Source organism: Lynx canadensis, chromosome B4 (genome assembly GCF_007474595.2).
Source record: "Lynx canadensis isolate LIC74 chromosome B4, mLynCan4.pri.v2, whole genome shotgun sequence".
In the NCBI taxonomy this organism is placed as follows: Eukaryota; Metazoa; Chordata; class Mammalia; order Carnivora; family Felidae; genus Lynx; species Lynx canadensis.
The window spans coordinates 37,154,689-37,180,121 of NC_044309.1; the positions used below are offsets into that span (position 1 = coordinate 37,154,689).

The window sequence follows — 25,433 nt, forward strand, 5'->3', positions numbered from 1 at the left end:
TAAGAAGAATAGACTGCTCTGGAATTTTTCACAGTGGTTCCCTTCTCTTCCCCTCGATGAAAGCACAAGGGGATTTTCCTCCAGTATTCACTGTGAGGACTTGGTAGGGCTCCTAGAAGTAAAACACAAATGTGGGAGGGCTCCTTTATAAGTGAGTCCCCTGAAGTTTTTGTTTTGTTTTATTGAGATATAATTGACTTACAATATTGTCGATTTGATATATTTATATGCTGCAATCTGATTACCACCATAGAGTTAGCTAACACCTCTATTATGTCACATAATTATCATTTTTTGTGCGTGTGTGGTGATAACAATTAAGATCTAGTCTTCTTAGCAACTTTGAAGTTTATAATACAGTATTGTTAGCTATAATCACTACATCGTGCATTATGTCTCCCACTGAAGTTTTTAAGTCTCAGACTTGTTCACATTGAGCCTCAATTACAGTTTAGGTTATCCTATGCTGGCACTGGTTCCTATGGAAGTTTCTGCTCCAGTATGTTTTGTTTTAAAATGAACCATACTTAAGTATAATTCGTATACAACATAATGTACCCATTTTAAGTGAACAGTCCCATGAGTGTTGACAAATATATACACTGGTATAACCTCCACCATTTTGCCTCAGTTATTATTGTTTTGTTTTGTTTTGCTTATTTGAGAGAGTGAGAGAGAAAGAGAGAGAGGGGGAGAGAGAGAGAGAGAGAGAGAGAGAGAGAGAGAGAGAATCTTAAGCAGGCTGCATGCTCAGCACAGAGTGTGACACGGGGCTCAATCTCACAACCGCAAGATCATGACCTGAGCCAAAATCAAGAGCTGGACGCTTCACTGACTGAGCCACCCAGGCACCCCTTGCCTCAATTAGTTTATTCCATTATTTCTGTGTCATAGTTTCTTCACATCTTTTGTTCCTAGATGGAATACCTGTAAACACCACTCTACCACAGGGGTCTCAATTTGCTGACTGCTCATGTCATAAAATCAGGCTCAAAATGGAGATAGAAACTTTATTTAATTAATCAAGTAATTTATCTATCCTTCATATATCTATTGAGCCTGTATCATTTCCCATAGCTGGTTCCTCCCTTTCTCTCAACTTTAGCTGCCCTTGGACTGTAAGGACCTCTTTCCTCTCTCTGTAAGGAAGGTAGTAGCCTCTTCTCCTATTAGGCCAGGCTCTTTATCATGCCCTTGGCACATCCATGCTTGTTCTCTGTCTTCAAGCTCCCTTATCTCCCTTATGTCCTACCCTTTGCACCATTTAAGTCCTAATTCAAATCCTACCTCCACCACAAAGCCTTCCTCCCCTAGCTAGATTTTATTTCTCTTACTTCTACCAGGCACTTCAGGACATAGTCATGCTCCCAATACCCTCAGAGCTCACCTTGCTTTAGTTGTTTTAAATAATCAAATTCACTTAAATATGGAATCAGTTGACAGCTTTCTTTGAAGTGGAGATAATGCTAGGTTCTGGGCAATAGAGTGGTAACTAAGACACAAAACAGATATGTTTCTTGCCTTTATATAACACACTCTAAACAAGTGTAATAAGCTCCACTCAAGGTAACAGGGCTTCTGGTTGTTGGGGAAAACACTGTCAAGGGAATTAGTTATTTCTGATATACACATCCATCTCTGCAAGAACACCATAGCTTTTGGAATACCAGCTGGGGGGAGTTCACACTTCTGAGTATCTCCTGCAGTTCACATATACCATATGATCAAATATTTACTGGATGCAACCAAACTCATGAGACAGGTACCATTGGGAAGGTATGGGGTCATTACAGGGGGCAATTTAGCATCCTCCAACACCACGCATTTTTTTTTCTCCATTTTCTCCTCTTTCCTTTCCACTTCATTGTCTCCTTCCTTCTCTGTTACTTGTCTCATTTCCAGTCTTTGCTGGCCTAACCCTGGACCAGCCTGGGGCCCAGGGTATTCTGGTCATTGCTTAGCTATGTACTCCCTTATCTTTTCATCACCCTTTATTTCTTAGCTCATCCCATCTGGAGAGAAAGTGGAGACCTAAGGGTTTTTACCTTGGCTACCCATGAGAATCACCTGAAAAGCTGATGTTTAGTTCCCCCTCTTCTCATATCTAGTTGATTGACTTGAGGTGAGGTCTTGGTATGACTAGGTCTTAAAGCTCCCCAAGTGATTCAAATGCGCAGCCAGACTGAGAACCACCAGGACAGATTAAGGATTTCAAAGCCTCCACCTTCTCAGATGAAGGTGATGGCCCCCGGAGATAACCATGGAACTTGGCATGTGCCAACAGTGGCACTGCTTGCACTAGGGGTGGGGTAAGGACAGATGCTTCATATCTCTAGCATCTCAGCTCCGGAATGACTGCCACTGACAAAGTTAAGCCAGCACCCTAGGGAAGGCAGGGAGAAGAGAAATTTGTTAATAGATGAATGCTCAGAGCAAGGAGGCAGACTGCCCTATAAAACAGGAATCATGTTGTCTTGATGGGGCCAAGGGAAGAGGAGAAGAGGCAGTACCTGAAAAGTAGCTGGCATAGGATTAACTCTCAATAAATGTCAGTTTTTATGGTGATATAGTGTTTTTATTTAAACTATTTACACAAGAAGGAGCAGTAAAATTAGTTCCATTTTAAAGATGGGAAATAGCAGTTTAGAGAGATTACATAACTTCCCTGCCTTTCCATCCCCTACCCCACCCCCACAGGCCAGCTTTCTGTGCAAGTCAACTCACTGCATCATAGCATGTAATGGCTAAGATGTGAGTGCTCAAACTTGACTGCAAAGATTATTCACCACAAAATCTGCAACAGGGTAGGGAACCTCTGAATTTCAGTTTCCTTATCTGCAAAAAGAGGGTTAGATTCCATGCTTTCTGGGTTTCCTTTCAGTATAAGTCTACGATTAACCCAGGAGATGTGTCCTGGGACTTGGCATTCTATAGCACGGTGCTGAAGAATGTCAGCTTCTCAACTGATGTCCCATGGCCCACTAGTGGGCTTCAGATGGGTAACAGATGTGCTGAGTATCAACCCCTTGGGTTCCTGGGGCAATAGAACTCCAGGGCTGGCTGCATTCAACCACAAATACCTTTATCTCTCTATCCCCATATGGGATACAAATATCTTTTCCTGTCATTTTCTACATGTGTCAATAGGAAAAAGGCTGAGAAGCACTAAACCCAATTACTCATTTGGTGTTGAGTGGGAGGCTGGATTTAGTCCCTACACCCAGGAGAGGTTGGGGATACTCTCTTCTTGTTGCCTCCAGCTGCCCCCTTTCAGACACCACGGACCCACTGGCTTGGTGCTTTCTCAGTAGTTTCTGGCCTACAAAGCCATCTGGAAAGGGATAAAAGATAGAAATATCTTAACACAACAGGCCTTGGAGAAAGTGGCAGCCTCAAGGCCCCGCCCTCTGTGCAGAGAAAGCCTCGTCCTAGGCCTTCCCAGCAGCTGAGGCAGAGGCAGGAATGTACCCGGGAGCAGACCTGGAGGGCTGTGCCCACGGCTCCCTGCAAGGAGACTTAGAACTCCCCGCAGGCGGCCAGGCCCAGCTGCCTCTGCCCAGCCACAGCTGCTGGCAGGGAGTCTCCAGGTCTAAAATTAGCCTCCAGCTCTCCACCCAGGCAGTTCCACCACTCACTCTGGCAGACGAGGCCCTGCGGTGAGGTAATGACTGGGAGCCTGTCTGCCCCAGGACAACGAGGGGTTAGGGGAAGGCAGCACAGAGCAAAGTCCAGCTTTCCCATCATGGTCAGCCTCTGGCTAGAATTGGGAAAATGGGGGAAGCAAGGGCATCTGTGTATGTGGGACTTGACTTTTTGCTTTGCTTCTGCTTTTCTTCCATGTCTGGACCTAAGGGGTACACTCTTAACTCAAGGTGCACCAAGGAAAGGAAAGCAAACTTCCTGAGAGTTTAAGATATGTCAGGTTTTCAATTTGCCACAACAACCTTGTAAGGTCAGGATCATTATTCCCACTATATGGAACACAAGGATGCTCATCAAATTAGTTGACCTAAGTCAGTGACCCTGTGAGGAAGAATCTAGAAGTATCAGCCCTCTTCTTTTAGAGGGGAAGTCTGCTTCCTAGAGGGGCACCTCCAGGGAGAGCTGCCTCCCTGAGGCAGAGCCTGAGCCCATGACTCACTGACCCCCATCTGTAGTTCCTCAGCTTCTGATGGTCTGGTCAGGAAACCTGTGGTTGGAGCTGCCAAAATAAGCAGCCAACTCTTTGGCCAATTCCTGGGCACAAGTTCCTCCCACCCCTGGGCTGAGGTGGGGAGGCAGGGGGTCGGCAGCTCAGAAGTACACAGGAAGAGTGGGTAGGAGGGCTATGGGAAGGATAGGTCAATAGGGCCTGTGGAATTGGTCCATGGTCAATAGGGCCTGTGGAAATGCCCCCCAAAGTCACTAAGCCTCTCCAATCAAAGGCGTCCCTGAGACCCTAACGATCATTATCCCAGAATGATCATTACTCAGGGCTCATACCCCAACCTGTCCTTCACTGTCCCCATTGATGGAACCTGTCCTTCTCAAGTGAGGGGGGAGGAGTGAATGCTGGAGGGGGAAAGTGGCAGAGGGCAGCAGTCTCTGGGATAAGAGCTGGGCCCAGGGCCCAACTCCCAGTCCTGTTTGAATGAGAAGGCAAGGTCCCACAGCTAGTAAGAGACTGGAGCCAGGATTTGAATCCAGGCATCTCTCTGAATCTCTTTTTTCCAATCTTTCTCTAGCCACTTCCAGCACAGAATCCTCAGTACTGGTGCAAATACCTTTCTTTGGGAATAATGTTGGAGCCAGAGGGGACCTCAAGCACAAAGTGACCAAGCCTTCTCATTTACAAATAAGAAAACCATGGCCCAGAGGGCAGAATTGACTTGTTCAAAGTCACAGAACCAGTTCATATCAGAACCAAGATGGAAATCCAGATCCCCAGACTCCCAGCCCAGGGCTCTTAGCCCTAACCATATGCCTAAAAGAAAAAGACCTCCAAGTTCTCTTCTGGCCCAAATACTCTATGATTCTATAACCTGGCTTCTACTTTCCCCCTTCTGTTATAACAGACCTCAACTGATCGTGCAACTCACCAGTGACTATCCCTGCTCCTTAGCCAAACATGCTGGTTTCCTCTCAGGTTTCATTCTTCTGGACCTTTTATCTACACCTGACACATTTGCTCACCTTTTTCCTTATCAAGACTCCTTAGAAGAAAGAGCCCCTCCTCCACATTTCCCTAATTGTTCATTTTCTCTCCCTCACTCACTAGTTGTAGGCAGCCAACTGTCCCCCTCTCCTTGCACTGCTAATGACCAGATTCCCAGGGCTGCTCTCCCTACCCCAGCTTTGGCAGTGCAAGGAACATCAGCTTGCTGGTCAGGGGAGGGCTCTTGGGCAAGGTAGAACAGTGACACCGGCAAAGCCATAGCCATGAAACAAAATACCCCCTGCAAGAGTTAAGTTACTCAAAGAGAGATTCTAGACTGCATACCGAGGCCTGCTGAGCTTCTGGGCCATCCCGAAGCCATGACTTAGAACCAAGAGCCCGCACACCTGAGTGAGCTTCCTTCCTCAGTGGACTTAGTAGGTTTGTATGTACTTCTTGCCACCTCTTGCCTTTGTTTCTCCCCATACAAAGTAGGTAGCAGGCTCTACCTTCTGTGTTCTGAGTGAACTCGAGGACTCATCATGCTGGGTGTGTGTCAGTTTGCCACCCCCCTCGCTCCATATGCATCCTTAGGCTGTGGCAGAGGACACCTTCCCAGACAGTTTGGAAAAAGAGCAATCTTCCTTCAAGGAGAAGCAAACAACCTCTGATCTAAAATGTGGCTGCGACCAAAGTTTCTCCAAGTTCTCAGGCGAAAAGTTCCTTGTGAAAACAAGGTACTATTGTTCTCCCTTCGCCTTCTGCTCCTTCCCTTACATGACTGGATCACGAAAACCCTGCCAGCTGGGGAAAGTGTTCACTACTCTGGAACTTTCCAAACCTTATTAGAGATATAAAGGGGCAGAAAAATATAGAAAAAAACAACCCTTTCTTGAGGACTTTTTTTTTTTTGGTTTTAGAAGAAACTACTTTGGAGTTTTTTTCTCCTGCCTCTCAGACTTTCCAATTTCTAAATATACCAAGCATAATCATTTTGAGCAAACCAAGTTATGGGCAATATATGTTTATCTCATTAAACTAACAGAAAACGACTTCAGATTTGTAAGGGGAACTACAATTTTTTATAATTGTTTCCCTAAAAATATTACAATATATTGCCATTTCCCAGAAATTGAACCTCCCTATTTTTTGTATCAAGTCCCTTAGGCACTTTATGCTCATTTCTATCTCTCAAAGTGGTAAATACCGACTTCCACCTTAATACCTCTTACTTTGACAAGTGTTTTCCCATGACAGACAGGTGGTATTTCCTGAGAAATGTAATTAAAGCTTCACTATTGTAGAATGTCCCTTATGCAAATATTTTTCTAACTTTCAGGCATCAAAGATGGAATTCTTAAACAACATGTTAAATCAAGCTTGAATATTAATTTTTCACCTCCTCTCTGTAGGCTTCCAAACATGTTCTGAACCCACTTATTACTACCTCTGCAATTTTTCTTCAATTTGTCATCCATTTCATCTTTTACCCCCATATAGAATTGCAGTAGTGGACTTCCATCTGCTAACTAAAACTAGGATTATGAAAACATCAGCCCTCATCAGCTTGTATCTTTCTCCAGAGATGAGAATAAAGGAGATGACATTTTTAAAAAATATGTACTTTGCTAACAAAGGATCTCACGATTTGTGTGTTTCAAGACTCTTCTGATTTAAAATCAACTTCATCTATTCCTATTCTCCATCCCTTCTCAACTCCAGGGGGTAAGATAGGAAATCATAACTCCACTTGCTTTTTTTAAATTTATTTTAATGTTTATTTACTTTTGAGAAAGAGCATGTGAGCAACAGAGGGGCAGAGAGAGAGAGGGACAGAGGATTTGAAGTGGGTTCTGCACCAACAGCAAAGAGCTGATGTGGGGCTCAAACTCAGGAACCATGAGATCACGACCTGAGCCAGAGTCAGGCACTTAACCCACTGAGCCACCCAGGTGCCTCCACCTGCTTGCTTTTTTTTTTTTTTTTTTTTTTAAAGAGGCTTTCCACTTCTTTACTAGAATGGGCTGATCTGAGGATGAGAGGGTATGGGGAACAAAGGAACCTGCTGGACTAAGAAATGTTGCATCTTGGCCTGCCCTTTGCAATATGAGAATTCAACACCAACAAGAACTTCTTTGCAGGCTTCGCTCAGGTATCAATCTTGATGCAGGGTGTCACTGGAGAAATTTCAGAAAGCCCACAAGTCACCCCCAACAGCAGCTGAGTTGGGCACATGCTCCACCCCCAGCCAGGTGACAATAACTTCAGCTCATTCACCGGCAAGAAAAGCTAAAGCAGACTTGAGAATGAGTTATATGCCTGCTTTGTACACTGTCAGATCGGTTGGATAGGTAGGAAAAAAGACCTCATGAAACTCAAACATTACAAAAAGCACTTTCCTTAAACAAAAAGGGAATGAGTAAAGGCGTGGTGTGCTGTAAAGAGCACTGCTCGGGCATCAGGGGTTCTGGGCCCGGCACTACTCTCCAGGCAGGTTGCTTAAAACTCTTTGGGGCACCTGGGTGGCGCAGTCGGTTAAGCGTCCGACTTCAGCCAGGTCACGATCTCGCGGACCGTGAGTTCGAGCCCCGCGTCGGGCTCTGGGCTGATGGCTCAGAGCCTGGAGCCTGTTTCCGATTCTGTGTCTCCCTCTCTCTCTGCCCCTCCCCCGTTCATGCTCTGTCTCTCTCTGTCCCAAAAATAAATAAACGTTGAAAAAAAAAAAAAATTTAAAACTCTCCAGGCCTTGGGGCACCTGGGTGGCGCAGTCGGTTGAGCGTCCAACTTCAGCCAGGTCACGATCTCGCGGTCCGTGAGTTCGAGCCCCGCGTCAGGCTCTGGGCTGATGGCTCAGAGCCTGGAGCCTGTTTCCGATTCTGTGTCTCCCTCTCTCTCTGCCCCTCCCCCGTTCATGCTCTGTCTCTCTCTGTCCCAAAAATAAATAAACGTTGAAAAAAAAAAAAAAAAAACAAAACTCTCCAGGCCTTAAATTCTGCATCGGTGAAATAAGGAGGTCGGGCAAACAGGTTACACTTTAAGAGGCAACTCAAATCACTTCATAGTCACTGTCTGCTGAGCTGTATTGAGAAAGATCTTGAGACCTTATTTTGGCTCAGTGGAAGAATTACATGCTCTCTTCAAAATGTCTGCCATCGGCCTGGAATAAGAAATGCAGGGGGTGCCTGGGTGGCTCAGTGGGTTGAGTGTCTGACTTCAGCTCAGGTCATGATCTCACACTCCGTGAGTTCAAGCCCCGCATCAGGCTCTGTGCTGACAGTTCAGATCCCAGAGCCTGCTTCAGATTCTATGTCTCCCTCTCTCTCTGCCCCTCCCCTGCTCATGCTCTGTCTCTCTCTGTCTCAAAGATAAATAAAAACATTTAAAAAAGAAAGAAAGAAAGAAAGAAAGAAAGAAAGAAAGAAAGAAAGAAAGAAAGAAATGCAAGTATTTTTCATCTCAGAATTTAAAAATCTCCAAGATCCATTCCTGTCCTGGAATCCTCTAGGATATATGAAAGACAGCTCCTAAAAACCAATCAAATGAGAAACAAAGGGGCTTTAAAACTGACGAAATGATTTAAAAAAATAGTAATTTAAAAAATGACAATAAAAAATGATTTAAAAATAGTAATTTAAAAAATAATGACAATAAAATGATTTAAAAGTAATAATTTAAAAAATAGTGACGGGGCGCCTGGGTGGCGCAGTCGGTTAAGCGTCCGACTTCAGCCAGGTCACGATCTCGCGGTCCGGGAGTTCGAGCCCCGCGTCGGGCTCTGGGCTGATGGCTCAGAGCCTGGAGCCTGTTTCCGATTCTGTGTCTCCCTCTCTCTCTGCCCCTCCCCCGTTCATGCTCTGTCTCTCTCTGTCCCCAAAATAAATAAACGTTGAAAAAAAAATTTAAAAAAAAAAATAGTGACAATAAAAAATTATTTTAAATTTATGTATGTATTTAGAGAGAGAGAGAGAGAGAGCATGAGCTGGGGAGGGGCAGAGAGAGAGGAACACAGAGAATCCCATGCAGGCTCCGCACTGTCAGCGCAGAGCCCAACACAGGGCTCAAACCCTTGAACTGTGAGATCACGACCTGGGCAGAAATCAAGAGTTGGAAGCTTAACAGAGTAAGCCACCTAGGTGCCACTAGAAGCTAACATTTATTAAACATTATGTATCCAGAACTGTTCTAAGTACTTTCTATGTATTATTTCACTAAACTGCCACAACAAAATCCCAATGAGGTAGAACAATTAATATTCCCATTTTACAGATAAGTAACTGGGGCATATTGAGGCTCAGTAACCTGTTTACTAAAGCACAGCTTACTGAGAATTGGAGCTAGCATTCAAATTCCAGTAGACTGACTTCAGAGAGTTGCTCTTCACCACTATGCTACGATGAAGGAAGAAAAGGAGGAATAAAGACCCTGGCAGATGCATGGAAGACACAACAGCAACCTCAAAAGTTAAGGTAGAAAGGATGGCTGTGTCCATATGGAGGAAACATGGGCACAATGAAGCCTGTGCCAAGTCAATCCAAGTTCACTACCTGCCTCTTCCAAGCACTCTACTAATGCTTGTGAGCAGGATGAAGCAGATTGCCATGACCAGATTCTTTGGAGCCATCATTGGCTTCTCTAACAACCCTAGTGGGAGTACATAAGACCAACCCAGATAAAGTAGAAATAAAAGAAAATATTTAAAATAACCAAAGAAAATATCAACTTTGAGTTTCAGACAACTTAAGTGCAAGAGAATTTCCAAAAATGGTTAAGGTCGACTGGCACGGAAGTAAGAAAGCCTTCAGGGAATAGATGGGGTTAAAAGCACGGGTAGAGCTTTGAAAAAGCAAGCATAAGGAATATCATGAGACTGGACAGCAGCATTCAAGAGTCTGGAAGAAGACCAGCTCAAGACGGAGGAGACACCAACTCTGGTTCTCCAAGGACAAGAAGTGACAGTGAAGCTATTGCTCTCTGGACAGTTACTTCCAGAGTTTATACACGCTGTTCTCTATCTCTTACCAGTGGGACTGCTTCCTGACTCTCTTTCTCCCACCTAACATCCGTCCCCTGTAACTACAGTAAAGGGATTTAATTGGAAGGACATCCCCAAATCAATCAAACTCTGGGAAGTTACCATGTACCAGGTAGTGGACAAAGCACTCAAACAGAATTCTTGGCTAGGGACCCACGGATAGGTGTCAGGGGCCTGTGTACCTCCCCAAAATAGCATGCAAAACATACGAGGGGGCAGGCAAATTTCTGGGGAGAGGATCCACACTTTCTTCATCAGATTCTACAAAGTATGTGAGCCACAAAAGGTTAAAAAACTCTGCACTAGGGAGACAACGGGGAGAAAATGCCCAGGTCCAGCACTCTAGAAATTCACTATCCCATGGGGGAGACAAACACAGACATAAATAACTCTGATGCAAGGCAGACTTTGATAAGTGCACTAATGGAGGTTAAAAAAAAAAAAAAAAGCCATGAGGGAAGGGGAACAGGAGGGGAACAGAGGTTGATTCCAATTGCACTGTGGATAGGACATCCTCTCCCAGATCCTGGTTTTGGGATCCAAGTTTGTCCTGAGGAAAACCAACCACTACTACTTCTCCTCAGGCCCAGACAGAGCCTTTGACTAGCCCCTCTTTCTCAGGTACTCCCTGTGGAAAACTGAGTCTAAGGCTGACTCTATTCCTGCCAGGGAGGTGAAAGAAGGACATTGTTTTCAGGACAATGGGAGGCAGTAGGAAGAAGATGCTCAACCTGAGAATGAGCAATGACTCCCTTCTACATTTTTCCCTCTTTAACCCAGTTCCCATTCTCTAAATTCCTGAGGTACTCACTCATTTTGTGTTCAAGCATGTCCTCTACCCCTAGTTGTCTATTTTAGGTAAGTCATTTCTCAGAGCACTCCCTCATTCTCCAAGCTCGTCTTTTCTCTCACCTCTGTGCCCAGAAATTTTGTGCCATTACCATGTTTCATTTTCTTCCAAGAACTAATCACCATCTGAAATTCTTTTGTTGATTTATGTGTTTATTATCTGTCCTTTTTTCATGAAATGTAAGCTCAATGACAGCAAAGGCTTTGAATTTCTGGTTCCCTTCAATATTCTAATACCTAGAACATTGTCTGGCACATATGAAGGGTGCAATAAATATCTGTGGAATGAATGTCTCCTGTTCCACTGTATTCTCCTGCAGGACCAGCACAATATCATAGCCCCAGAGAGGAGAATGTACGGAGAAATGAAAGTACTTTTTACTCATGAGAACATCTTTTGAGGTGCTGATTGTGCAGGGCCACCCTTAAAATGATCAAGGCAGTGTAGCCAGAGAACCTCATGTGAAACCTACAACCCAACATTCTGTCACCTTCTACATCAATTTTACCACCAAATTCCGTCACTTTTTTGACAGGTCTCAACTATTTGAGGTCACCCTTCTCAGCTAGACACTCACTGCCCATACTTTAGGTTGCTGTGATAACTACCTGAGTGGTCCCTCTATTTCTAAGGCATCCTGCAAACTTCCAACAGTTTAATCTACCTATAATCATAGTTCCTAGGACATAAAAGGTATTCAACAAATGTCTGAAGGATCAAAGTAAAATCAGTGGATGAAAATAATAAAACACTGTGTTCATCACATCAAATCCCTGCTTTAAAAAATCTAGGGGCGCTTGGGTGGCTCAGTCAGTTGAGCGTCCGACTTCAGCTCAGGTCTTGATCTCACAGTTTGTGAGTTCAAGCCCTGCGTTATGCCCTGTGCTGACAGCTCAGAGCCTGGAGCCTGCTTCGGATTCTGTATCTCTCTCTTTCTCTCTGCCCTTCCCCTACTCGTGCTCTGTCTCTCAAAATAAACATTAAAAAAATTAAATTAAAAAAATCTATGTTGCTCCCCATCAAGTCCAAACTCAGCAGCCTGGCACATGAGACTCCAGTCATGTCACAACCGCTGTACCCACCTCATCTCCTTTTACCGTGTGAGCCTCTGTGCTACAGGATTACCTTTGCTTGTACATACAACTCCCAATAATTACAGGCTATTGGGGCTGGAACTGGTCTTAAAAATTCAAGCCAAAGGACTCCTCTTTGGGAAATACAGTAAAATACTAAGAAATGGTGGACAAAATATGACAAACTTCTTTTTATTTACATAGTGAAGCATCCCATAAAGTAAGAGAAATCTCCAGGGGCCAAAAAATGAAGAACTGAGGGGTGCCTGGCTTGTCCGGTCAGTAGAGCATCTGACTCTTGATCTTGGGGTCGTGAGTTCAAGCCCCATGTTGGGCATAGAGTTTACTTAAAAAAAAAAAAAAAAAAAAAAAAAAAGAACTCAACATCAGAGCAGCAAGCAGATACTAACACTCTGGCAGCTTCTTAGTTTGGGGCAACCAACAACTTTAGATAATACATTATAAAAAATAAATTTGTTTTGGGGTGCCTGGGTGGCTCAGTCAGTTGAGTGTCTGACTTCGGCTCAGGTCATGATCTCGCAGTCTGTGAGTTCGAGCCCCGCATCGGGCTCTGTGCTGACAGCTCAGAGCCTGGAGCCTGCTTCTGATTCTGTGTCTCCCTCTCTCTCTCTGCCCCTCCCCAGCTCATGCTCTGCTCTCTCTCTCTCTCTGTCAAGAATAAATAAACATTAAAAAAAATTTTGTTTTAAGTTATTAAAACTGGAAGAATATAGTATTTAAATAGCATTTTAAAAGGAACTTGAAATAGAACCAAATAAAACTTACAGCTTTGAAAAATATAGTCATTGAATCAACTGAGAAAATGGGGTAATGCCTCCCTCTCGATTTCTCTTCCAAATTTTCTACCCTTCACTGGGCCTGTGTGGTTTCCCCTGCCTTCCCCTGGAAGTTGTTCACCTGAGATCTCCCCATCATCCTCTCCCTTTTTCCAGCCCCTCAACTCAGCCAAAACAAAAAAAGACAACCAAAAATTGAGACGCTCCATTAACACTTTGTCCCTGGTTCATGAGGGAATCCTCAATGTCCTCATTCTTCCTGCCAATCTTTGACTCAGAGGTGGTGGTGAGCGGAGTTAGGAGACCAGCTGTTTGGTGAGGGGAGGGTGTGCATGTGCACATGCCTGCATGCATCCATTTGAACCCAGGGTTGGCAGGCAGGGTGGAAAGGAGTGGATCAGGGGATTTGTAAGAAGATCTCAGCAGAGAGGCCTTTAATCTTTGAGGCAACTGCTTGTGTGGAGACCATGTTGTCAGAAATGACCTTGGAGACCAAGTAGCCAATAGCACTGGGATAGCTGCCACCTCTTAGTTCAGGCAACTGAGTCATGGAAGGTCAGGGCCAGAATGTCCCTTTGACCCCTTGGTGACACCAGAGAAGTTCCAAACCTACTCCTGAAAGAGGCATCTCCTTCCAAAGATTATGAAACTGAAGTCCTCTAAAAGAAAAGGCACTTGGCCAAGGACCCTCGATAAGTCAGTTACAGAGCCAGGATTTAAACTATGATAACTGCCCAATGTTCCTGCCTTCCAGTCCTAGAAATCCTGAGTGCTACTCAGGGGCATGCAGCAGAGTGACAGGCTACTACTGCCAACTGCAGAGCTTGTGTACCCTGACCATCCCCGACAGATCTCTCATTCTCAGCAAAATCCTGGACTTCTAGCCCACCCCTCCCACCCCCTAATGCAAATCTTTGCCAGGGATGGGGATAGAAAGATGGAGGCAGTGCCGAAGAAAAATAAGGGTGACTAAAAAATATGTATTTGCTGGCAGGTGCTGAACATGGATGGCCTGGGGACTGATGAGGACTGGGCACAGCTGGGACACGGACTGAGATGCTGAAGAAACACTGGCAAAGGGCTAGTTGAGGAATGTATCTATCCATTCCTGCCTGCCCAGCCATTTTCTAATTCCTACCTGACTGTAAACACTCAGGGGAAGTGATGGGACCAAACATTCATTGAGCTCTTAATATGTACAAGGCTTATGTTAAATCCAACTGGGCACCTAATATGTGCTGGGCTCACTAAATCTTATTTAGTCATAAGAAAATCTCTACAGGGAAGGCATTATTGCCCCCGTTGCCCAGATGAAGCATCTGGGGCTTGAAAAGGACTAAGTACCTTATGCAAAGTCCTGCAACTAGTGAGTAACAGAGCTTGGATTTGAGCCCTGCCTCGTCTTCAAAGTCCATAATTTTTTCCAGGAACTATCAATGCTTTCTACCCCACTCAGTCCCCTACAAGAAAGTAAATGCTCCATAAACATTTCAGGTTTTAAAATGAATCACCGCTGCAGCCATTCAACATTGGGAAAATAAATAAAAATTGAAAAATACAAAAAAAATTGAAAAATACACATCACTCGATTTCTGGTTATTTACGTATCAAATCCTTGGTCTGTTTGGAATGTCATTTCTCTGTAACCACCCCACCTTTCTGTCTCTTTTTCCCTTCCTTGGGCCCTCTTCCCAGGTCTTGATACCACAAAGCACAATTCAACCTGCTATGGAGTAGGAGGCATGTATAGCCTCTGCTAAGCACCACAAGAACACAGTTTAAAAGAAGAAATTAGGGGCGCCTGGGTGGCTCAGTTGGTTGAGCATCCGACTTTGGCTCAGGTCATGATCTCACAGTTCGTGTTTGAGCCCCATGTCAGGCTTTGCGCTGACAGCACAGAGCCTGGAGCCTGCTTCAGATTCTGTGTTTCCCTCTCTCTCTGCCCCTTCCCTGCTCACGCATGCACGCACTCTTTCTCAAAAATAAACATAAATGAATGAATGAATGAATGAATGAATGAAACTGGTAGAGGAGGCAGATAACATCTCTTTCTCATCTGTTAGTAAAGGGGCTGGATCTCTGATGGTTGTGACTTTATACATCCATAAGCCACCTGTCTGGGCAGTGGCCACAGGTCTTCATGTGTATGGTCTCACCATTGGTCCAGCAGGGTGGGCATACAAGCTTGAGGTTCCTGGCCTTGTTGACCAGTCTCCTCAGTTGCTTTATCAGTAGTGATAGGGTGCCCCAAGCTTTATTGAATTTTCCTTGTATTTCTGTCACTATTTTTCACTGACACTGGCTAAGGCCCCAACATCTGTCAGTATATTCTAAGCTTTTAACGATACTCATAAAGAGGTGAGAATTTATTTCTGAATGTCATTCAACTTTTCAGCACCTAAATAAGCTAAAGACAAAAATAAAAAAAAGATCAGGAAAATTATTTTTTGGCTTTTTTATCTAGAATTCTTGTTTAAGGTATTCCAGAATCCAGCCTCTGGTTATCACAGCTTATTATACTTTATTTTTTTCTTTTCAACAATCTCTAGATCAAAGTAGTGGGATTACAGGTGATTTTTAATTTCTTCTTCATGTTTTTATATATACCACAGCACTTATATTGATTTCTTTTATGTCTTTGCTTCAGAAAAAGTTAAAGTGGTTTACAAGGATCATAGAATATAAGATGACATAAACTAGAAGTCATTGTGGGGTGAAAAGAAAAAATAAAGGTATAGGCATAAAATTGATACTAAAAGGCAGGTCACAAAGCCTTTTACACTTTTTTCAGGCGAACTAAAAATTGAATTCTAAAGTCTTCTAGTAACCAACACAAAGGAAAATACCTGGTGGTTATACAATTTATATGGACAATAAAAAAAATTGCTCAAAAGAAACATAGCTATTTCTCTCTCTCTTTTTTTAGATTTTATTTTTTGGGCATCTGGGTGGCTCAGTCAGTTCAGCACCTGACTTCAGCTCAGGTCATGATCTGGCCGCGGTTCTCAAGTTTGAGCCCCACATGGGCTCTATTGTTAGTGGCAGAGCCTGCTTCAGACCCTCTGTCTCTGCTCTCTGCTCCTGCCCTACCAGTGCATGCACGCTCTCTCTCTCAAAGGTAAATAAACATTAAAAAAAAAAAAAAGAGTTGGGGAGACTGAGTGCTCAGTCAGTTAAGCGTCCGACTTTAGCTCAGGTCATAATCTCATGTTTCGTGAGTTCAAGCCCTGCATCAGCCTCTACACTGACAGTGCAGAGCCTGCTTGGGATACTCTCTCTCTCCCTCTCTCTATATCCCTCCCCCACTGACACCCTTTCTCTCGTTCTCAAAATAAATAAATAAATAAACTTAAAAATGTATATTTTTTATTTTTAAGTAATTTCTCCACCCAACCTGGGGCTCGAACCCACAACCCCTAGATCAAGGGTCACATACTCCACTGACTGAGCCACCCGGCTGCCCCCTAATGGACAGTTTCATAGGGCTAGATCGCATAGCATTTAGGCTCTTGGTCTTCATTGGCCACTCCTTAAGTTATTATATCAGTTGTACTGGGGTACCTACAGCACAAGAAAGTAATTTTACAGGAGTTAATGTGTTCTAGATACACAGCTGTCATCTGGTATGATGAACATGCATTATTTTTGTAATCATAAATATTAACTTTAAAATAAAGCACATATTTTTCTACACAAAGCATAAAAATAAGCTAAGTTAATCAGTCTGTCCTTGTGATAGTGACTGAAAGGGAATTCAAGGAGTGCTTCTGAAGTACTGGTAATATTCCGTTTCTTCATCAGGGTGCTCATTACACAGGTATGTTCAGTTTGTGAAAATTCAAGCTGTACACTTATATGTGTACTTTCTTTATATGTGCACTTTCCTGAACATATAAGACACTTCAGTGAAAAGTTACAAACAAAACAAAACAAAACAAAACACACACACATACACACACCCACACACACACAGAGCCAGGGACCACAAGGACAATTTGTATCCTTATTGTCTAAAAAAAATTGGTTTAAGGGCACCTGGGTGGCTCAGTCTGTTAAGCGTCCAACTCTTGATTTCGGCTCAGGTTGTGATCTCGCTGTTCATGAGATTGAGCCCCAAATCAGGCTCTGTGCTAACAGTGTGGACAAAGCCTGCTTGGGATTCTCTCCCTCCCTCTCTCTCTCTGCTCCTGCCCCACCCGCATGTGCTCACATGCATGCTCTCTCTCTCAAACTTAAAAAAAATTTTTTAAGTTGGTTAGTAGTTAAGAAATTTTTAAAAATTTAGCATAAAAAATAAATTACATACAAAAATATCACAAGGATAAAAATAATATTCATTCTTGCTTGTCTCATGGATACTTCTAACATTGAAAGCAGCACTTGTTAGAACCTAAAAGTCTGCAAAAATTTCAAGAGCTATCCATCATGGTTTGCTCAGAATATATAACATGTTCAGCCCAACGCCCTTTATATACACCATCCAAACTGTTCTCACCTCTTCCAGTAGTATTTTTTTTATATTGGGTAACATATAAATCTATTAATTGTGGATCACACGATTAAAGGGGTCTGAAAGCTCAGCTATACAGTTGGCCTGGTTTAGACCTCACCATCCTTGGATATAAGTAAAAGTGTTCGTGGAAAATCAAAGGGTAGGTTTTGAGACTGGTGGAACTTGGTACAGAACGAGACTCCAAGAACAGCCTCTAGGCCCCCTTCCAAAGCAAACTCTGCTATGGCGGCTGCTCCGCTGTGCTCCATAAAGCTCAGCACTAGAGGGCAAGACCAGGCTCTGTGGCCTGGAAAATTACTGCAGTGCAAGTACCAGCAGCTCCTAAAACCAGCACAGAAGTGGTTGCTTCAGAAGACCTCATGCTGCAAAGCAGTTATAACCATGCAGGGCATCTGAACAACTCCCAGGACAGGGAGTGGTAAGTAGCCTTAGCACCCCTGAGCAGGTGAATGGCGCCTCAACTTGGACTGAGGGTCCCTGGCTGCCGTGGGCAGGAGAGGTGGCGAGGTGTTTTGCTGCAATTCGCCTGGTCATGTCAGAAGGAGAATGGAAGAGACCAGGGAAAGGAGAGGCCAAGTCTGGGTAAGGTCTCCTACTGCCACATACGGTGTTCCAAGTACAGACCGCACTGGATCCAAAGAAAACACACTTATGTAAAAAAGCATCGATGGCTTAATTCTTACCCTTTGCATATGTGTTGAAAGGCTATTGTTGTTTATATGTATTATGGTACAAGGAACAAGAATTCCTAGGTTCTATTCTTGGACTGGTCACTGATAAACAAAATATCTGCCAGTGGAAAATATCAGGTGCTTGGAAATTCAGAGCTTACCATCCATAACCAGGAGGTATTTATTCAAGTGCCTAGTGTGTGCCCAGAATTGGATAGTGATTTCAAGATGCACACAACAGCCAGGTGGCCAGGATGGCAGCATAAAGAGACATAAGTAGGACGCAGGAATAGGAATCAGAGGTGCCGTGGGAATGAAGGGCAGTCCGGCCAGCGCAGCATGAAACACAGTCCCAGGCCACCGGGAGGACAGGAAGCAGTTGTGCTTCCCTTCAACACTTACCTCTGCCTGAGTGTCAACCCTCAGCCACACCATCCCCGCTGTGCCCACACATCGGTCTCATTTGCTTCTCCTTCTCTGTCTGCCTGCATCTCAGGTTACTGTTCAGCCCTGAGTTACCTCTGCTACTAGAGGGTCTGTATCCTTTCCAGGTCAGAATGGCTGTGGTAACCCTGACCCCAGGAGCTGACATCTGTGGGTGTGCCTGCTTCAGCCCATTCAAAGTCAATCAGAAATCACAAGGGCCAACCAGAGAGATGTGTTGCAGATTTAAGGCAGCAAAAGCCGATTAATTCCTGGGCTTGAGAATACTTTGGGGTTCAGCAGGTAAACGTGGCACTAAAACGGAGACATATCAGACCCGGCCTTGTGAGATCTAGAAAGAGGCTGGTGCATGCTATCATTCTGCCCTGGCTCTGTGCCCAAATGCAATCCCTTGGCTCCAGCAACAAGTTAGTCCCAGCAGTAGGTCAATTATAGAGCAAAGAACCTAGAAACCATTTTAGTCCAGACCTCTGCCCTCAGGCAGGATTTAGCTAATCCAATCTGAACAAATGGGTATAACTTGTTAAAACCTGCCAGAATGGAGAGTCTTTAACTTCCAATAATAGTCTGTTCCCAGGGCTGCTTTTCAGCTGGTACACACCAGTACAGCTGTACCAGTTATTAAAATTCAGAAATACTTTCTAAAAAAATTTTTTTAACATTTATTCATTATTGAGAGACAGAGAGAGACAGAGCACAAGCATGGGACAGGCAGAGAGAGGGGGAGACATGGAATCCGAAGCAGGCTCCAGGCTCTGAGCTATCAGCACAGACCCCGACGCGGGGCTCAAACCCACGAGCGGTGAGATCATGACCTGAGCTGACGTCGGACACCCAACCCACTGAGCCACCCAGGTGCCCCAAAATTCAGAAATACTTATGAACATGTTGGTATACAGTGAGTGCCCCAAGCCCTCTGAATGTCCCACTACCACCCTAACCTGTCCCCAGGAGAGCTTCATGACTCAGCAGCTAAAGGGTTAATGCCAGCCACAGCAAGGGACCTTCAGTACCCTGTTTGTTCACGCATCATCCATACTAAAGTATCATAACACTGTTTTACCCTTGCCGGTTCCATCCTATAATGCTACCTACCCTATTCTAAAACTTTCAACTGCTTTTTCTTATCTACTGAAAAAATACCAGTCTTTGAGGTTGTTATTCAAAGTCTTTCATAATATAGCACCATCCTATATTCTCCCTCCTACTCTCTGCTTCATCAAACCCAGATGCTCAACATTCCCGAACATTAACTTTTCCTTGGTCTTTGTTTACCTTGCTTTCTGCCTGGAATGGCCTTCTCTTTCCATATCCATTAAAATCTTACCAACTCCTCAAGATCTCCTGCAATGTCACCACTTGCATGAAGTATTAGCTGAAAGCGCCACATCCCATTTCCAGAAGTGTCACAGCAACATCTAGATTCTATATTTGTAAAACTTAATGATTGTTTCATATTACGATTATTTTTATATATGCACCTGAACTCTCCCTAGAGAGACAGCTGTTGAGAGGGCAGAAACCATAATCTAGTCATCATTATATCTAAGCGACCTAGCACAATGCCTTGCTCGAGGTATGTGCTAAATAAATATTTGTTTAAATGAGTGAGTGAACAGCTCTAATTCTTTTGTCCAAGGGACCCATTTTCTATCTGTTAAAGATTTGGGTTGTTTTTCTCTAAAGTTACTCCAATTGTGGTTGTATCTCTTTCTACATATGGAGCCCAAATTGCACATCATCCATATCTTAAACTACTGGGTTATTCCATGAAGATGAAGCAGGAAGCATGCTCCCCTGTCATTACTTTGCCACCCTGGAGTTTGTGACTGCCATTTCTCCATACACTTCTTCCAGCATCAGATCAATGTACCCGTCACACAGGGACAGGCAAATGAAAGGTTCTTGGTAAAGGAGGCTGGCCTTAACAGATGACAGGAAGGCTGATGGTAGAGTGAGTTGGCAGGGACTGCTAGAGAAAGGAGGCAGGGTGGCTTGTTGGGAAGCAGAGCCAAGATGGGACTCTGGTTGCTGTGGTCAAGGCCACGGATGCAGTCCTAGGAGGGAAGTTTTATTGCCCTGGTTGCTGTTGGTATGCCAGGGTGTAAAGGAGGGAATGCTAGCAAGACTTTCCTTACCTCTATTTTTAAATTCCTCCTCCCCTGCTCTCCCTCCAGGGGAAGAGTTCTGAGCTGGGAGTAAGACCTATAGGACAAGAGAGGACTTTGATGAAAGATGTCTGGGCTTCTTTAAAACAAAGAAGGATGGAAAACAAGGAGCCAGAAACCACAGCCACTGTTTAAATCTCATTCCAAAAGGAAATCCAGGAAAAAGTAGAATACAATGGGACAGCCCAGCATGAAAACACCCTGCACAGCAGATAGGTTTCGGGGTTCTAAGAGGCTGAGAAGAGGAAACAAATGACCCATCAGTACCCAGGCTTGGGCTCTCTTTAAAAATGATAGTTGGGGTGGTACCTGGTTGGCTCAGTTGGTTGAATGTCTGACTTCAGCTCAGATCATGATCTCGTGGTGAGTTGGAGCCCCATATCGGGCTCACTGCTGTCAGACTGTCAGTGCAGAGCCCGCTTCAGATCCTTTGTCCCCCTGTCTGTGCCCCTCCCCTGCTTGTGCGCTCCCAAAAATAAATAAATATATATATTTTTAAATGATGGTTAGAGAAATAAAGACATTGCTGAATTGGAAGCTAGGAACATTTTTCTGGGGAAGGGTCAGTTTGGAAAAGGAAACAAAGATTAAGGAAACCCAGTTGGGGGGGGGGGGTGCCTGGCTAGCTCAGTCTGTAGAGCACATGATTCTTGCTTTCAGGGTTGTGAGTTTGAGCCCCACACTGGGTGTAGAGCTTACTTAAAAATAAAATTTAAAAAAAAAAAAAAAAGGAAACTCAGTCAGAGAGTTAAGATTCATCTAGAAGGGAAACCAAACAGACCCAAAGAACTGATAGCCAAGGATGAGAAAGACAACAGGAGTTAGAAATCAGGAGCCAGCATGTGAGATTACGATGATGGCAAACTAGTTCTGGTCTCCAAGGAGAAAGCACACTTGAGGTAAGGGAAAAGTGTATTGGGGGGTGGGAGGGAAGAAGGGACATCATTAACTTCAGGGTCACAAAGCAACTGCTTTCCTCTGTTTTTAATCTGTGCAGAGGATCCCCCTGGTTACCACATTAACAAAATGGTAGCCACATTGAGAAGAGGTGTCCCAAGGAGAGAAGGGAGATCCTTTCCCAGGGCCTCCCACCTGCACACACTACAACTGGGCATGCCCACTTGGGACTGAGTGGCCACAGTATAGAAGAGTAGGCTCACTCTGTGTTTCAGAGGAAAGAACAAGGCTCAGGGGAGGGAAGAACAAGCTATGGGAAAGCAAATTTGGGCCATCAGAAGAACTCTCCAATTTGGAGCTGTGGGGCTAAGGCTAAGCAGAGCTGTCTTCATGATGTGCTGAAGCACAAGGCTCAAGCAGGAAAGATCACACAATCTAAGCATCCAGACTCCAAGGGACTCTGGAGATCATTTAGTTCAACTTTCTCCTACCTGAGAAGCTGTCATTTTCCCCATGATCCTCCAACTAGCTAGTGGCAGAACCAGGATTGGAACCCCAGTCTCTTAACTCACAGCCAGAATTACTTCAACAGAGAGGTTCTGCCGTAAGTATATGTCTCTACCCTGAACCAGCTCAATTACTGACCTCAGTAATTCCCTCTCTTTGGCCACTGGAGGAGGCAAAGCACCACACCCAACTCTTGCAGAGCAGTTGACACAAGGACCTGTCCAAGCACCTTCTCACCGCAATGTCATCACCACACCTTCACAACTTCCTGAAAGTGGGAAGTGAAGGTATGGAAGACAATGTGCTAGAACTCCTCAGGCTTGGGCAGGGAACCGCCTCATCTGGGAGTTTCTCCACTCCTTTTTCCTGCCATTACTGTCCTTTTACAGTCCCTGACACTTTCAGAGTTTTACTTTGTTAGCTCCATCAACAGTACATTGAAAATAACTTCGGATGGCCAGGCTGTTGAATTCAAACGAGGAAGAGGTCTTTCCCTCCCATTTCCCTAGGAGGAAACTGAGGCACAGAAAAATTAACTGGCTTTGTCTAAGTTAAAAAAGAGGAGTAGGAATCTAACTACTGCCTGGTCCACCGTGTCGTGCATTGTCTCCAAGAGCAGGGTCTGGTGAGTTTAGTAGGTTCCGCAGCGTTCCAAGGAGAGCTTCTCATAACTAGTTGGGAGGGATTGCCAGAACGAGGAGAGGGGTCGGCTCAGTAAGGAAGAGGAATGGCCTGGGAGGGGGGCGGCATAGGGGAAGGGGGAGGTGAGGGGGGTCTCGGAGGTATGGTTAAAATAAAGAACCCCAGAAAGCGCAGCAGGACTGGAAACGGAGCAAGCCACAGAGAAGGCGCTGAGCAAAGTTTGGGCCGCGCTAACCGGAGCGCGCCGCCTCGGCGGACACCGGCCGAGGGCACCCAGGGCACAAATCCCCAGCCCGCGCGTGGACCGCGCGTTTGTCTCGCTGGGGGGCTGCAAGCCGAGCGCTCTGGATGGAGGTGCCCGGCGTCTCGGCCGGCATCCCCGCGGGGCGGGCGGGAGCCTCTCTCCCCGCCGTCCTCCTAGGGGAGCAGCGAGCAGCCCCAAGGATGTCCCCGGCGGGCAGGCCCGGGCTCGGAACTCGGCGACCGGCCCCCCACGCCCCCCTTCTCTCCCGGAGTAGGCAGCCGGGCGGCGCCGGGCACCTGGACACGAAAATGAGTTGGAAACCAGGTCTGAGCATGAGAGGCGGGTCTCCCCAAAGCGGGGGCCACCGTTCGTGTCTCCCCCCACCTCCGCGCCCTCCCCGTTCCCCCCGGCGCTACTTACTCCGATTCAGGGGGTTCCCGCCGACCTGGGCCGACGCCACCAGCTCCAGATAGAGAGTCCAGAGCCCCACGGACACCAGGGCGAGCGCCAGGAGCAGCCGGAAGCGCCTCCGCAGCAGCTTGACCGGGCGCAGGAGCAGCAGGAGAAGCGCGGCCCGGGGGCTCCCCATGGCGCGGCGCCCCGGCGGCCGCCGCCAGCGCGGGCTGCTCCGCACCCAGCCCCCGCCCCCCGGCCGGGCCCAGCGCCCCCGGCGCACGGCGGCCCAGCCCCAGCCCCTGCCCAGCGTCTCAGGGCTGCGCGGAGGCCGTGTCCCCCGGCCGCTCTCCAGCCGGGCGCCGGCTCATGCTCCGCGCGCGAGGAATCCCTCAGGCTGCGCGGGCGCCTCGCGCCGCCTCTCAGGTCTCTCTCGGCGAGCCGAGCCGGCGCCTCCTCCCCCGAGTGTCCTCCGCGCCCGGCTCTCCTCTCCACTCCTCTCCTCGTCGCAGGCTCGCAGCCGCCCGCCCTCCCTCCCTCCCGCCTCCTCGCCCGCTCGCCGGCTCTCACACTCTGCCCACAGGCAGGCTTCCCCTAGGTGCGCGCCGGCCCGCCTCTCCTCCGCCGCCTCCCGCTCCGGCTCTTTCTCCCAGCTCTGGGCGCGACCGCACTCCCACCTGTCCCGCCCCCGCCCAGGCCCCGCCCCCGGGGCACAGGTGGACTCCGCCCCTGAGAAGCCCCAGGAAGAGGGGAGAGCCCCTCTGGGTGGCGAGAGATGCGGCCAGAGATTGGCGCCACCGCCAACTCGGGACGTTTGGGGTGTAGGAGGGGGCCAGTTCTGATCCGAAACTAGTGTGATCGAGGGCAACTGAGGTACCGCCCAGGCATTTGGTGGTGGTGCGCCCCAAGCCGAAGTGAAGTAGAAACTGGGTAGAAGCGGGGTGGGGGAGTGGGGGAGAGGTCATGCTGGGGAAGAGTTGGGGGTACCGCCTGAGGCTTGGCTCCAGGGCCTTTCGTGGCCCGTGACGACCCTACTTCCTACTTTAGGTATCAAGAGTAGGCATGATATTAGTTGGAAGGCAATGACCACTGAACTCCATCAGTTTCTTCCTCCAGGTTGGATCTGAACACCCTTCTGTCCCAGACTCAACCACATCAACAAGAGATGCTGGGGAAGTTGTATGTATCCCAGACTGAACCCCCAAATGGTTTCTCCCAGACTGGGATGAAATAGCTGTTAGGGGAGAGTAGATGGAGCGTTCTAAAGAAGAATTAAAAATAAAACAGAAAGGGACTCAGAATTGAAAAGATCATCAAGATATTCTGAGTTCCAGTTCTCTGCCTTCCAGCAGGTAAAATAATTATTATCTGATTTAAGGTAGATAATTGAGGTCCAGGGGAGCAGAGTTGCCTAAGGACAGTCAACAGGTAACAACAGTGCAGTTTTCTTTTCCACTCTCCTGGGGGAAATGGTCAGGAGACTATGAAAGAAATGAAGGATCAGAAGCATTCCCGGATATTTTTTAAGTTTGTTTGTTTGTTTGTTTGTTTGTTTGTTTGTTTTGAGAGAGAGAGCTAGAGGAGGGGGAGGGAGGTGGGATGGGGTAGAGAGAGGGACTCGGACCATGAGATCATGACCTGAGCTGAATTCAAGAGTCAGATGCTTAACCAACGGAGCCACCCAGGTGCCCCTTTTCCCAGATATTTTTAAATCAGACCGACAACATGCAAATAGTGTTCCAAGACAGAAGTTCACAGAATTGAGTACTGTGTTTCCCCTTCTCACTGCTAACACTTTAGTTGGACGCTCAATAGTCCACTAATCTTTAGGGACTGTTGTACTTTTCCCAATTAGCCCCCAGCCCCCAACATACTCTCCACTACCACCAGATAGTCTTTATAAAATTCTTTTACATATTCATACTGTTGCTCAAAAATATTTAATGGCTTCTTAGTGCTTACTGATTAAAATGCAAACTGTAAACCTGGAATTCAAGGCTTTCCAAAACCTTTTCCAACTTTATATGACCAATGAAACATGCTTTGGCTAAAATGAATTCATTCACCA

The 25,433-nt window shown here is 46.0% G+C and overlaps 1 protein-coding gene across 1 annotated transcript in view; it reads right to left on the reverse strand.

Moving 5' to 3' along the window:
- B4GALNT3 (beta-1,4-N-acetyl-galactosaminyltransferase 3) overlaps positions 1-23,561 on the reverse strand; it is a 102,757-nt gene extending 79,196 nt beyond the window's left edge. Inside the window, exon 1 of the mRNA XM_030322101.1 lies at positions 23,393-23,561. Coding sequence (XP_030177961.1) covers positions 23,393-23,561 — 169 coding nt within the window. The remainder of the gene's footprint in view (positions 1-23,392) is intronic.
- Positions 23,562-25,433: the final 1,872 nt, after the last annotated feature.